Source organism: Patella vulgata, chromosome 5, assembly GCF_932274485.2.
Source record: "Patella vulgata chromosome 5, xgPatVulg1.2, whole genome shotgun sequence".
Taxonomy (NCBI): Eukaryota; Metazoa; Mollusca; class Gastropoda; family Patellidae; genus Patella; species Patella vulgata.
Window position 1 is genome coordinate 58,313,266 of NC_065883.2, and position 13,243 is coordinate 58,326,508.

The 13,243-nt window shown below is 33.7% G+C and overlaps 1 protein-coding gene across 1 annotated transcript in view; it reads left to right on the forward strand.

The window, feature by feature from the left end:
- LOC126820733 (echinoderm microtubule-associated protein-like 6) overlaps positions 1-13,243 on the forward strand; it is a 36,432-nt gene that overhangs the window by 13,005 nt on the left and 10,184 nt on the right. The window contains exons 10-29 of the mRNA XM_050548825.2: positions 459-629; positions 1,006-1,222; positions 1,648-1,834; positions 2,118-2,223; positions 2,419-2,512; positions 2,649-2,749; positions 2,979-3,181; positions 3,992-4,231; positions 5,558-5,759; positions 6,183-6,275; positions 7,505-7,636; positions 7,780-8,045; positions 8,133-8,331; positions 8,620-8,740; positions 9,204-9,309; positions 10,178-10,307; positions 10,717-10,989; positions 11,296-11,516; positions 12,618-12,775; positions 12,962-13,079. Of these exons, the coding sequence (XP_050404782.1) occupies positions 459-629; positions 1,006-1,222; positions 1,648-1,834; positions 2,118-2,223; positions 2,419-2,512; positions 2,649-2,749; positions 2,979-3,181; positions 3,992-4,231; positions 5,558-5,759; positions 6,183-6,275; positions 7,505-7,636; positions 7,780-8,045; positions 8,133-8,331; positions 8,620-8,740; positions 9,204-9,309; positions 10,178-10,307; positions 10,717-10,989; positions 11,296-11,516; positions 12,618-12,775; positions 12,962-13,079 (3,338 nt within the window). The remainder of the gene's footprint in view (positions 1-458; positions 630-1,005; positions 1,223-1,647; positions 1,835-2,117; positions 2,224-2,418; positions 2,513-2,648; positions 2,750-2,978; positions 3,182-3,991; positions 4,232-5,557; positions 5,760-6,182; positions 6,276-7,504; positions 7,637-7,779; positions 8,046-8,132; positions 8,332-8,619; positions 8,741-9,203; positions 9,310-10,177; positions 10,308-10,716; positions 10,990-11,295; positions 11,517-12,617; positions 12,776-12,961; positions 13,080-13,243) is intronic.

The following is a 13,243-nucleotide window of genomic DNA, read 5'->3' on the forward strand; positions in this document are numbered from 1 at the left end:
CATATTATAGCGAGAACAGCCAGCTCTGTATCTAAATCTTACATAATGTTCCTTTAATGTTAGAACATGGAATAATCCCCACGCAACAGAAGTACAGACAGACAGACATATTGTATACTTGACATTACTACAAAAAATAATGATACTTACACTATAAGGCTTACCCATAAAGTTATTTTAGTTAGGAGAGAGGGATATGGTATCTCTGTAAACGGCATGTATGCCCAAGTCTTCATGTTAGTAGATTTTCAAACATTAAATATTCGATAGCGCAAAGGCAATTTATATGAAATACAATAACTGCTTTACTATTATTTTCAAGGACAAAAGCAAAAACGATAAGAGAATGCTTGTAGAAACACTGTGCTATATATAGACAAGTGATTGTATTTCATATAAATGGTCTTTTTGTACTCGTTCACTAATTGCCACAAAATATTTGTATCAATCTCTTTCAGGAGCTAAATTTAGAAAATATACCGGCCATTCTGCTCATGTGAGTAATGTACGATTCTCAAATGATAAACACCGAGTTATATCAACAGGAGGAGCTGATCATGCCATCTTTCAGTGGCGTTTCTTTCCTAAAGGTAGTGGAGTTGATGATATGAGTATTGGTGGGGTTGATGGTACGTTATCTTCTTCAATAGAACTTTAAGCCCCAGTACTCGCAATGTTCTTGAATACCAGTAATGCCTGTTGTTTATCTCTCTATAACGTCATTTTGATAGCCAAACAATTTAAGAATCAGAGTTTTATACAGCCACATGAGAGAATGATCCCTATTGATTTTCCCTGTTTTACGTCCTTCTATTGTAAATGTGAGCGTATCTTGCATGGCAACCACTTGTTTAGCTTTATATTTGAGAAATGTGGAGGTTTGTAAAATTCAGTAAATCTGTTGCTGACCTTAATATTTTTTTTTAACTTGGTACATATTATTCTGACACATAAATGGATCCTACAATTATGCAAAATGTTTTAATAGTATCTATTCTTTTATAGCATATGTTGATAGTAATAGTGAAGACAGTGATTCTGATTTATCTGATGTTGGTGAAATAGATTCTGATCTAGAGAGAGAAAAACAGGTGAATTATGATAGAGCTTTATATAAAGAAGATGCTGTAGCCTTAAAGAAATTAATGAGACAAGATATGAAGGCTGGTGCTAAACGTAAAAAGGGACCTGAAGATAGTCTTAAATTACAATACGTCCATGGGTGAGATTGAAATTTACTGTTTTAAAGTAAAATACAGGATGTTCTCACATATTTATGGTGTTTATGCAAATGTCATTGCCTTAGAAAAACTGTGTGTGACAAGTGTGTTTTGTCTTCTGTAATCCATAACTTTTGAGACCAGGAACTGGCCCCAAGCCCTAGTAATCTTATTGTTTTTGCAATCAATGCTCTATTAAAAAAAGCCAAAGGCTCTGCCAATTCAAGAATTATCAACATGAGACTTTGATTTTGGATATGGCATCTCAATTCCAAGATGATGGGGGTGACATCATGTTTGGTTCCCAGTCCATTGGTGGTTTTTGAAACAATGATTTATTTTATATCTTAATGACCTAAATAATTATTGATGTCATTAAAAGCTGTAAACATATTGAATAATGCATTATTATTGTTTTTGTTTTCAGGTATCGAGGCTATGATTGTAGAAACAACTTGTTTTATACACAAAGTGGAGAGATTGTTTATCATGTAGCTGCTACTGGTATAGTGTATAATAAAGATAAAAATGAGCAGAAGTTTTATACACAACACACAGATGATATATTATGTTTATGTATACATCCACTAAAAGATCTTGTAGCTACTGGTCAGGTATGTTAACTTAAATTGTAAATCTAGCAGGGTATGCTTACTCTTGCAGAAACACTTGATACCACTTCTCATTTGAAGTTCACATTGCTATCAGATTTTTCTTGTACTTCTGTATTGAATAGCAAAATAATGGCACTTAATAAAATAATGATATTAACGTTTGGTTCAACATCCATCACTACAGGAACAAAAAACAATCATTGAAAGTTGATTAGATTAAGTGACGGTAATTGTCAATGACAAAGAGAGTAATTTTCTTATTTTCATAACAATTTTATTAAAGGTTGGCCGTGAACCCACCATTCATATTTGGGATGCAGAAACATTAAAAACTGGAGCAATTCTAAAAGGAGGTCATCAAAGAGGTGTCTGTGCTGTAGATTTCTCAGGTTAGTTTATCTCTTTGCAAAGAGATTAAATCAATGCTGACAATCTCTAATCTTTATAAATATCTGGAATTGAAGGTATATTGAGTGCATTTTCCAGTACTGGGGACTTTTAGGGTCCCCACTGATCCCATTTATGTATTAAGCTGATAACATAAAATTTAGGCAGGATTTTTTAAATGTTTTTTTTATATGTAGCTGATGGAAAGAAACTGGTCTCAGTAGGATTAGATGACAACCATACCATTGTTGTATGGGACTGGAAAAAAGGAGAAAAGCTTGCTTCAACAAGGTTTGTTGTAGGATTACTTACTGTTTCAAGAGAAAAACTCTCCTCATGTTATATTCTAATCAATAATACTGTACCATAAATTTATCTGTTAAAATAATGTTTTTAATTTAACCTATTCAATTTCTTTTATTAACAGAGGTCATAAAGATAAAATATTTGTTGTAAAATGGAATCCGTTTGATGGTAGTAAGTTGGTATCAGTTGGTGTCAAACATATTAAATTCTGGACTCAAACAGGTCAGTTAACATATAAATACATGAAATAAATACAAATATTATAGTATTTGTTGCATAGAATTATTTCACTGCCAATAGGTAGGTGAAAGTGGAGGCATGATTTATTAGTATTATTCTTACTATAGTAACATGACCTGTCTGTGCATGAACAGATTCTTAAGCAAATTTTATGAATGTGAAATTAAATTTTGTGGTGTATTTTGAGTATATATTGTTGATAATATTTTAGGTGGGGGATTTACATCCAATAGAGGAACATTAGGTAAAGTAGCCAAGTTATGTGATATGTTATGTGTAGCCTATGGTAAAACTGATGATATATGCTTCTCTGGTGGCAGTGATGGTAATGTCTTTATATGGCAAGGTCTTACCTTACAGAAAGTTATTAAAGCACATGAAGGACCTGTATTCTCAATGCACTCCCTAGATAAGGTAAAATTTATTCACCTTTCTTCAAATTAATATAATACATGTACATAGACTTCTATTTTGATAAAATGCATATCCCTTATTCCAATAGTTATAGTTCTGGATATAATAGGTGTTTGCCTTTCCATTGGTAGATATAAACAGAGGGCCTGACAAGGACAGCTGTCTAGATGTTCGGATGGGATGAAAAACCGAGGTCCTGTTTACACATTAGCGTGCACGGAAAAGATCCCTTGACAGTTGGAATTTGATATAAGAGTAGGCTGTAGTGCCACTGTCCGGGCTAAGTTTCCTCATAGCACACTGTATGGCATATGTTCGTCTTCATTATCCCCATTTCATTTCATTTTATTTTGGTAGAGATATAACTTATATAAAATGTTCCAAATAAAATGTGTAAGCTGAAATTTTTCTTTAGCCCTTTAGAGGCTTCACAATTAATTACAAACCAAAGTTACTTTCTTTGCTTCCCTTCATGGCATACATGTATTTTACTAGTCCAGGTTTGTTATGCAGATCGTCACCTTGTAAATTACTTTCTGATACCTGACATTTAATGCAGGTTGGTATGATATTTCTAGTTGCATTATTTGATGGATTTGCTATTGTTTTCTGCTTTGTTCTTTTCCCAGTTTCTGGTTTGAGATGCAATCTGGTTATCTTATATAATGCAGAATCTGTAGTATGTATTCAGTGCCTTTGCTTTGTCTCCATGTCTCCTACCCATAAATATTAGAATACATTATATTGTTGAATAATCTTAGAGTCGACAGTTTCAATGAGTAAAATATCTTTCATTTTGTTTATTTCTAGGGTTTTGTAACAGGTGGTAAAGATGGAGTTGTAGGATTATGGGATGATCAGTTTGAAAGATGTTTAAAAACCTATGCTATCAAGAGAACAGCTGTGGCACCAGGATCTAAAGGAATATTAATACAGGAATCCCCAGCTATCAGAGCTATTGTATTAGGTCATGGTAAAATACTTGTTGGAACTAAAAATGGTGAAATCATTGAAGTAGATAAATCAGGACCTATGACCATATTAACACAGGTAGCCTATAAGATCACTATTTTTGTCCCCCGCCTTTCGAAGAAAGCAGGGGACTATTAAAATGGGTTCGTCTGTCTGTCTGTCTGTCTGTCTGTCTGTCTGTCTGTCTGTCTGTCTGTCTGTCTGTCCGTCTGTCCGTCCGTCTGTCTGTCCGTCACACTTTTTGGGACACAATAACTCTCTTCCTAATTGAGCTAGAATGTTCAAACTTGGTGTATGTGTTTATTAGGTCAATGCCTTGATGGAGTTCGAAGATGAGCATTTTCCGCTTAGGGTAAGCAGAGATAAGCAATTTGATTGGTTGATGCTTTGGGACACGATAACTCTCTTCCTAATTGGGCTAGAATGTTCAAACTTGGTGTATGTGTTGATTAGGTCAATGCCTTGATGGAGTTCGAAGATGAGCATTTTCCGCTTAGGGTAAGCAGAGATAAGCAATTTGATTGGTTGATGCTTTGGGACACGATAACTTTTAATTGAGCTAGAATGTTCAAACTTGGTGTGTGTGTTTATTAGGTCAATGCCTTGATGGAGTTCGAAGATGAGCATTTTCCGCTTAGGGTAAGCAGAGATAAGCAATTTGATTGGTTGATACTTTGGGGCACGATAACTCTCTTCCTAATTGAGCTAGAATGTTCAAACTTGGTGTATGTGTTTATTAGGTCAATGCCTTGATGGAGTTCGAAGATGAGCATTTTCCGCTTAGGGTAAGCAGAGATAAGCAATTTGATTGGTTGATGCTTTGGGACACGATAACTTTAGTTCTAATTAAGTGAGATTGATGAAACTTGGTGTATAGTTTCATTACAGTAATACCTTGACTAAGTTTGATAATGAGCATTTTCTGCTCAGGGTAAGCAGAGCGATACGCAATTTGATTTTTATATGTGTCCTCTAATTATTTTCCTATTTCGGCGGGGGACATCAGCCTCACTGTTGGCTTGTTTTTACATGATTAGTTTGTGATCAATGCAAAATTAGCAATACAGTTTCTCTTCCTCCCCTCTGCAGAGTAACTCTGCTTAAATCACCATAGGATATATAAAAATGAAAGCAAAATTGTGATTTATTTCTCTTGTTGAAAATCATGATGGTGTTTGGTGGCCAAGTGTCTTGGTTTTGATCCAATAAGGTGTAGGGTTTCTCTGTCTCTGAAAATCATACTCCAGATCAGTTTGGTACTCACGAACACTGTAGTTAATCATAATAATTATAGAGTACTGGTGGTCAAGAAAAGTCAGAAAGTTAAGGTTTCATCAGTATGCAAATTTGCTGCATTTTTAACACAGAATGAATTTGAAAATCTTGAGGGTTTTTTTTTTGTAGGGTCATATGGAAGGTGAAATATGGGGACTAGACTGCCATCCTAGTCAGGCTATTTATGCTACAGTCAGTGATGATAAAACATTACGATTATGGGATTTATCTGTTGATCATCGTATGTTAAACTATAAGGAGTTAAAACAGGGAGGTCGATGTGTTGCATTCTCTCCAGATGGCAAAGCTTTAGCTATTGGTTTGAAAGATGGTAAGTCCCCAATCTTGAATTTAGTATTGATTAGCCGTTCTTTTGCCCTTGTTTTTGTATAAAGTTCAATGAATTGCAACTTGAGCAATTATCTACGATCTGATAAATCATAGAAAAATAGGAGTAAAGACAAGACATAAACTTGATTTTTAGAGTGCGATTTAAGCTGATATTATTATTCACCAAAGCAAAATGTTGAAAAGCCATGTGGGACAGACTGTCTAGAGCAACTGCTTAATCAATTGGAGTATAGTCAGTAATAAAACAGATGTCAATCTTTAATGAAGCCTTAGTTCCAATTGGTTATTGAATATTGGTCCTAATTGACATTTATTTACTTAGGGTATTGTCTTGATATATAGGCAGGATGCACATGCACAGCAGTATTTGTGATGTTAATGACCATTTTGCATATAATTACAGGTAGTTTTACAGTAGTTAATGCAGAGAGTATGGATGATATTATAACTATACATCATAGAAAAGAAGAAATATCAGATATTAGATTCTCTCCTGGTAGGTATGGGCTACCATTAAAAAAAGGGGTCTATATATAGGGTGACCCACCATAAATAAATATCTTCAAATATCTGGACAATTACGCCACAATATTTATATATATGCCAAGCCTCAAATCAGTTTCACCCAATTATAGTCACTAAATAAACGATCATGTTGTACTTAATAAGCTATGACCATTAAACATCTATAAATAATAGACTGAAAACTGGTTCCAAGTGTCGTCCATAACATCCAGACACTTTTGAGTAAAAGATAGGTTACGTGCCCTTGTTTTGAAATTAGTCTCGCTTAACCAGTCTATCGACCATTCTACGTCTGATTGACAGGTCGGGATAATCAAGACTACTTTTTTACGAAACAACAGAAAGCTAGAACAAGAAATTGAATTTAGAAATAAGCACGTTAGGTAGCTCAACAATTGTTTTAAGAAGCTTATAAAAGTAAAATGAAACTACTGCTAGTATCATGTTCCTGTCTAACCCGAGTGTTTCAGAGATATTATTTGTACTAAACCAAAAGATGCCGCTCTTAACGGTACAGTTAATGATAAAGCGATTTAAAAAATGAAACGAATGTAATTTCTAAATCTGCTGTAATAACCAAGAAGCTTAATTTTACTGCTATTCAAAATCGTCAACAAAAAATATTTTATGGCTGTAATAGTTGAACGATTTGTAGAGAATTGCACGTGCCATGGCTATTTATAGTATCATACTGTCAGAAAGTTGGTCTCGACACGGCGAATGTGCACTCTTCAGTGGTAGTCTCGAACTATCAGCGGAGGACTGTATTTCTGTAGAGTGCATGGGTCACCCTACTATATATTGCAGTTTCATTTAAAAAGGGACACATGATCCACACATATTAATTTAAAAAAAAAAAAAATATGCATTCTCATTAACTGGGGCTCTTCAATTGTCGGTGCATAGCGTTCCAAATTGACAGAAATGCAATCAAGTGACACAGAATGCAGTACTGTCACAGAAGTGATATTAGAATCTTTACATAATGAAACACACACCTCTGTTCATATTTCCTGTGTTAAAGACAGGTAACGTTATTAAACTGCAAAACCCTCCCTCCCATTTTTCTTAAGAATTGTCCGAGAACCAAAATATTTTTTGTATGGTATGTAATAGGTTAAAATATCTGTATATAATTTCATTATATGAATAATGTGACGTTAATATTTAATTACTCAACTTGATTATTTTGTTTTGTAGAGACTGGAAAGTATTTGGCTGTAGCCTCCCATGATAATTTTGTTGATATTTACAATGTACAAAGCACAAAGCGTGTTGGTACCTGTAAATCCGCTTCAAGTTATATTACACATATTGACTGGGATAGTAAAGGTAAGTTCTCAAATGTATTTATGAAAATAAAGTATGAATTTGCTATCAGTTTTTTTTTTGTGATCGTTTTTTATTCGCAAAAGAAATTTTTATAATTTTTTAATGGCACCAGTAACTTGTCTGTATTGTTAATTAATTTACAGGAAAGGTGATTATGGTAAATTCTGGAGCTAAAGAACAGCTGTTTTTTGAAGCACCAAGAGGAAAGCGTATAACAATGAGATCTAATGATATAGAAAAGTTTAACTGGGCTAGTTGGACATGTGTATTAGGTACTTCCACAGAAGGTATCTGGCCACCCAAGAGTGATGTAACTGATGTTAATGCTACATGTTTAACTAAGGATAGATCCATCCTAGCTACAGCAGATGATTTTGGTTTTGTTAAATTATTTGCCTACCCTGCAAAGGTATAGTTGGATTTTATTAAGATTTATTAATGACCTGCTGGGTATGACTTTTTTTTCATGCCAAACTTTTCCTTTTCCATTTTTTAGGGAAAATATGCTAAATGTAAGAAATATAGTGGACACAGTGCTCATGTTACCAATGTACGATGGTCACACGATGAAAAATATCTGATGTCTATTGGTGGAGCTGATACTGCCGTAATGGTGTGGTCTCACATCATGTCTGCCAATAAAACCAATACATGTGGAGAAAGTGATGATTCTGATACAGATTCTGAAGAAGAGGGTAAGATAGACCCTTTTGATATTTGCACATTTCAGATCATAACTTTCTGGATTATGGCCCCTGATTGTACAAAAAATTGTTTTTCTTTTTAGCTTGTTCTCTATCCGTCTTTTGCAAAATGTGGGCGTATCCTGCCTGGCATCTGCTGGTTTTTAAATATTGTTAGGTTATGATATTATATATTGTTAGGTTATGATAGTGATGTATTGTTAGGTTATGATATTATAGTAATCTATTGTTAGGTTATGATATTATGTAGTGTTAGGCTATGATATTAAATATTGTTAGGTTATGATAGTGATGTAGAAAGGGAGAAGAATATGGATTATAATACTAAGATATATGTTAGTCCTATTAGAGAGAAGGAAGGTGTGAAACCACATTGTCAGCAACAAGATAACAAAACCAAGTAAGATTACATTTTATAGAAAACCCAATACCAAGAGGATACTGTATAGAACGTTCTTCAATTAAATTCGGGGGGTTGGATGGCTGAATGGTTAACACATGCGCGCTGTATGATAGAGTCTGTCATTGAGTCAACTGGCATGGTTTCGATTCCCGGGTTGTATGTGACAAGGAGTAGGGTCGCCTGTCCAACCTCGTGGGTTTTCTCTGGGTCCTCCGGTTTCCTCCCACTGCTAAAGACCCCTACGCGCAAGCGAATTATGGAAATAAAATTGAACCATATGTTAGTCCCGAAATGACCTAGTTTGTGTTGAGTGGACATTAAACCCCATTTCTCTCTCTCTTTCTATCAATTGAATTCTTGCAATCCCAAAATATCTTATCTGGTGACGGAATATTCATCAATTAAGAAAAATTTCACAACATGTTTACTTAAAAAAAATATTATAATTTTGGTATTACAGTGATAAACCAATAGCAAGTCGAAGTGTAAATAAACCACCATTAGTACAGAAAGGGGAGTTACCACCAACTGCTGGTGGTAAAAGAAAAAAAGTTACTCCTGTTTCAGTAAGTCTTGTTGCCTTTATCATTATGGATGTCATGTGTGTACTTTTTGTGAAAACACAATCAGAAGGTGTTCACATCATAGTGATTCTATAACTGTACTCTTAGATTATATTTATTTATATAATAAGACATTGTAGTCTAATATTAAATATCCATGTATATTTCTATTGGGCCACACCACACAAAAAAATTGATGCAGGATTGCGTTTTTTATTTTGTCAAAATCTAACTAGTTTTTCATTTTAAAGAAAAACACAAAATTATTATAAATATAATATTTATTCAACTCTTAATAAGAAAAACAAACAATTAGTAAGAATTTGAAATAACGATCAAATAATTCTGTGACTTCATCTGTTTACATTAACTCCTGGGAATATGTTTTCAGATTCGCCAGGTTTTTTTTTGGCTACCATGACGTGGTATCGATACCGTACTCAATGTCAAAGCATGGATTTTGCTGGCGATTTAAATCAAAGTCTGCGGACTCAATCTCCTCGCTGGGAATATTTTCTGTCATCTCTCTCACAGTCAATTTCTCGGGAAAGATAAGCATTTGGATCGTAAAAAAAAAGACAGATTAATGCAAAATTGTCGCCATCTTTGTAAATAATATAAATTATTATTCGATTTTCCAGTGCTGTTCGTGATTGTCAATAGTGTTTCCCATGGTTATGTACTTGATAGCCAAATCTAGTGTTCATTTCCTGTTATCAAGAAACATTCAGTGGAGTTACTTCCCTTGATCGCGGGAAATACAAATGAGCAGAAATTATTGACTTTGTTCTTATTTTTGATGACACTGCAGTATCTGAGAGCCAGAATATTTTTTGTGTGTGGCCTTATTATTCCTATTTGCCGTTTGTAGGATTTGGAGTTAGAATATGTACATGGTTATAGAGGGTTTGATGCTCGTAGTAATCTATATTATTGTAATGATGGTAGTGATATAGTGTTTCATGCAGCAGGAGCTGGTATAGTACAAAATATGTCAACAGGTAAATATACAAAATCTTCAATAGCTTTAATCTTTTATTTAAATCTTACTTCTGAATAGTTGGTTTGGGTAATTTTAGTATGGGAACATTTGTGTGTGATAACATTAAGAGAACACTTGTCGAAATATTGTGCTATATGTGTATAAACCAGTGGTTGTTTTCTATATAAATTGTGTTCGGTTTTATTTTTTTACCCTAATAATTGTTTATATGAGAATTAATAGTCAACTTTGAAATACTGGGCCATCTGGGGCCACACATACTGTTTGACTTAGAACCCAACAATTCACTTAATGCACACCCACTTCATTTATGTTGAAAGAAAAAAATTATTATACAATTATGCATATATGTAAAACGTGTTTTCTAAGGGCGAACCTGAATGCTGTATTTATATTTTCATTTGCAGGAAGTCAGTCATTTTATTTGGAACATACAGATGATATTATTTGTCTAGATCCTAATCAACATCCTAAATTTAGAAATGTTATAGCCACCGGTCAAATCGGAAATCCTCCAAGTGTACATGTTTGGGATGCAGCCACAAAGAAGACCTTGTCTATTATAAGAGGTGTACATTCGAAAGGAGTTTGTTCTGTAGATTTTTCGTGTACTGGTAAACTCCTGTTATCAGTTGGTTTAGAAGAGGAACATAATCTAGCTGTATGGAGATGGCAGGATGGTGAGAACTATTATTTTTGTGTTAAATATCGTCAGTTTTTCAGAAATGAGTTTGTTACTGGATACGTTCAGTTAAATTTGTAATGAAGTAAAGTTTCTCAAATGAATCTTTTCTAATTTTCTCAAATCAGTGTTTTCAAATTTTCTCAAATCAATGTTTTTAAATTTTCTCAAATCAATCTGGATTCAAAAAATTTCAAATCAATGTTTTCAAATTTTCTCAAATCAGTCTTTTCAAATTTTCTCAGACTCCTAAGCAACCCTGTCTGCAGGCCTAAATGTCTTTACACACTAATTTTTTCCCTAGGAACTAAAGTAGCTAGTTGTCCTGGCCACTCTCAGAGAATATTCCGAGCTGAATTCCGTCCGGATTCTGATACCCAGTTTGTAACTGTTGGTGTAAAGCATGTTAAGTTTTGGACTATTGCTGGAAGTCAACTAGTTGGTAAACGTGGTATATTAGGAGACGTGGGTTCGGGAACTAATATCAAAAAGATGCAGACAATGTTATCTTTAGCCTTTGGCGCTGTAAGTAATAATATATTATTAAAGGTATTATTTATGAGGGAAGTTAAGGTAGAAGATCATCAGTATTTATTGAAATTGAATAAGTAAATACGTAATCAAATATCAACCTAATTATGAATAAACCATTTTGTTTCTAAAACTAATATTCAGTAATATGAGTAGATTTTTTTTTTATGCGCCCACGTTCGTCCATCTGTCCGGCAACAATTTGTTTGTGAACACTCTACAGGTCACAATTCGTATCCGATTTTGACGAAACTTGAAATACAGGTTTATCTTACTTCCAAGGATTCTATCAGTAGACTAGAGTCATGTCTTAATGACATTCGAGGATTGATGACCAGAAATAGGCTAAAACTTACTGATGACAAATCCGAATTTCTTGTCATATCATCAAAATCACAATCCAGTAAATAGTTTAAAGTGGATTCCATTCAGATCGGTGATTGCTCTATATCTCCCAAGAAGCAGGCTAACAATCTTGGCTATGTGACCTATCAATTTATGTCCCCAGTTACCCAAATCAATAGTATCATATTGAAAATGCATCTTCAAATGAGAGCTGTTTCGAAATACGCTCTAATCTTAATACTGATACATGTAGTGAAAAAAGTATGTAATACCCTGGTTGTGGACTCTCTAGAAGTCACAATTTTTATCCGATTTTGATGAAACTTAAAGTATATCTTTTTATTTTATGATCAGTAGTGGAATACCGCGTTTTATCAGTGAAATAAAAGTGTTATTCCACTGGCTAGCAGTGAAATAGTTGTTTTTACCTAAAATGATTGTAAAATCATAAAATAAATAGAACATTTGTCGTTTTGTCGTGAATAACATATTTTATTTCATCTCTAAGCAAAAAAATGTTTATATTTTCACACATGCTACGCATTCGTGAAAATATAAGTTTTCTTGCTTCTCGATGAAATAAAATATGTTATTCACTCTAAAACGACAAATATCCTCTATATATCTCAAATATCTCAGTCCATTGTGATATTCGCACATTTTTTTTAGCTTGTTCTCTATCCATCTCTTGCAAAATGTAGACATATCTTGCCTGGCAATCACTGATTTTATATTTTGTATGATGTATAGAATAGTGTAACATATACTGGTGCTCTGAGTGGTGATGTGTATGTATGGAAAGAGAATCAACTAATACGTCTGGTACAGAAAGCTCATACAGGTCCAGTCTTCTCTATGTTTACAACTTTACGTGATGGTTTGATAGTCACCGGTGGAAAAGAAGTACCGTAAGTTACAAAACCTCTTCAACATTACTTTTGATTTGTTTTTTACTGTTTTATATTGTTTTATATTGTTTTGCTTTTTACAGTTTTGTATTATTGTTACTAAGTCAGTAAATATTTAGTCAAATCTGAACATCTAATAACATATATCTTGACATATGTTAATGTATGTGGAATCTGTTTTTCTAGATCTAAAGACAATGGACCGGTTAAACTTTGGGATCAAGATATGAAGAGATGTAAAGCTTTTCCTATAAGAGATGAAGGAAAGAGGGCTGATGTTGTTAAATCCGTATGTAGATGTAAGGTATGTAGACAATTTATAAAACAAATTGTTAATCCTCCAGCAATCTAAATAATTCCAAATCAAGTACTAGTATTATTCTGTTGATAAATAGCAGTGTGACATGATCAAGTATTGCAAACATCTATTTCAGCTATATATATTGTAATTGGGGCATATATTTCTTA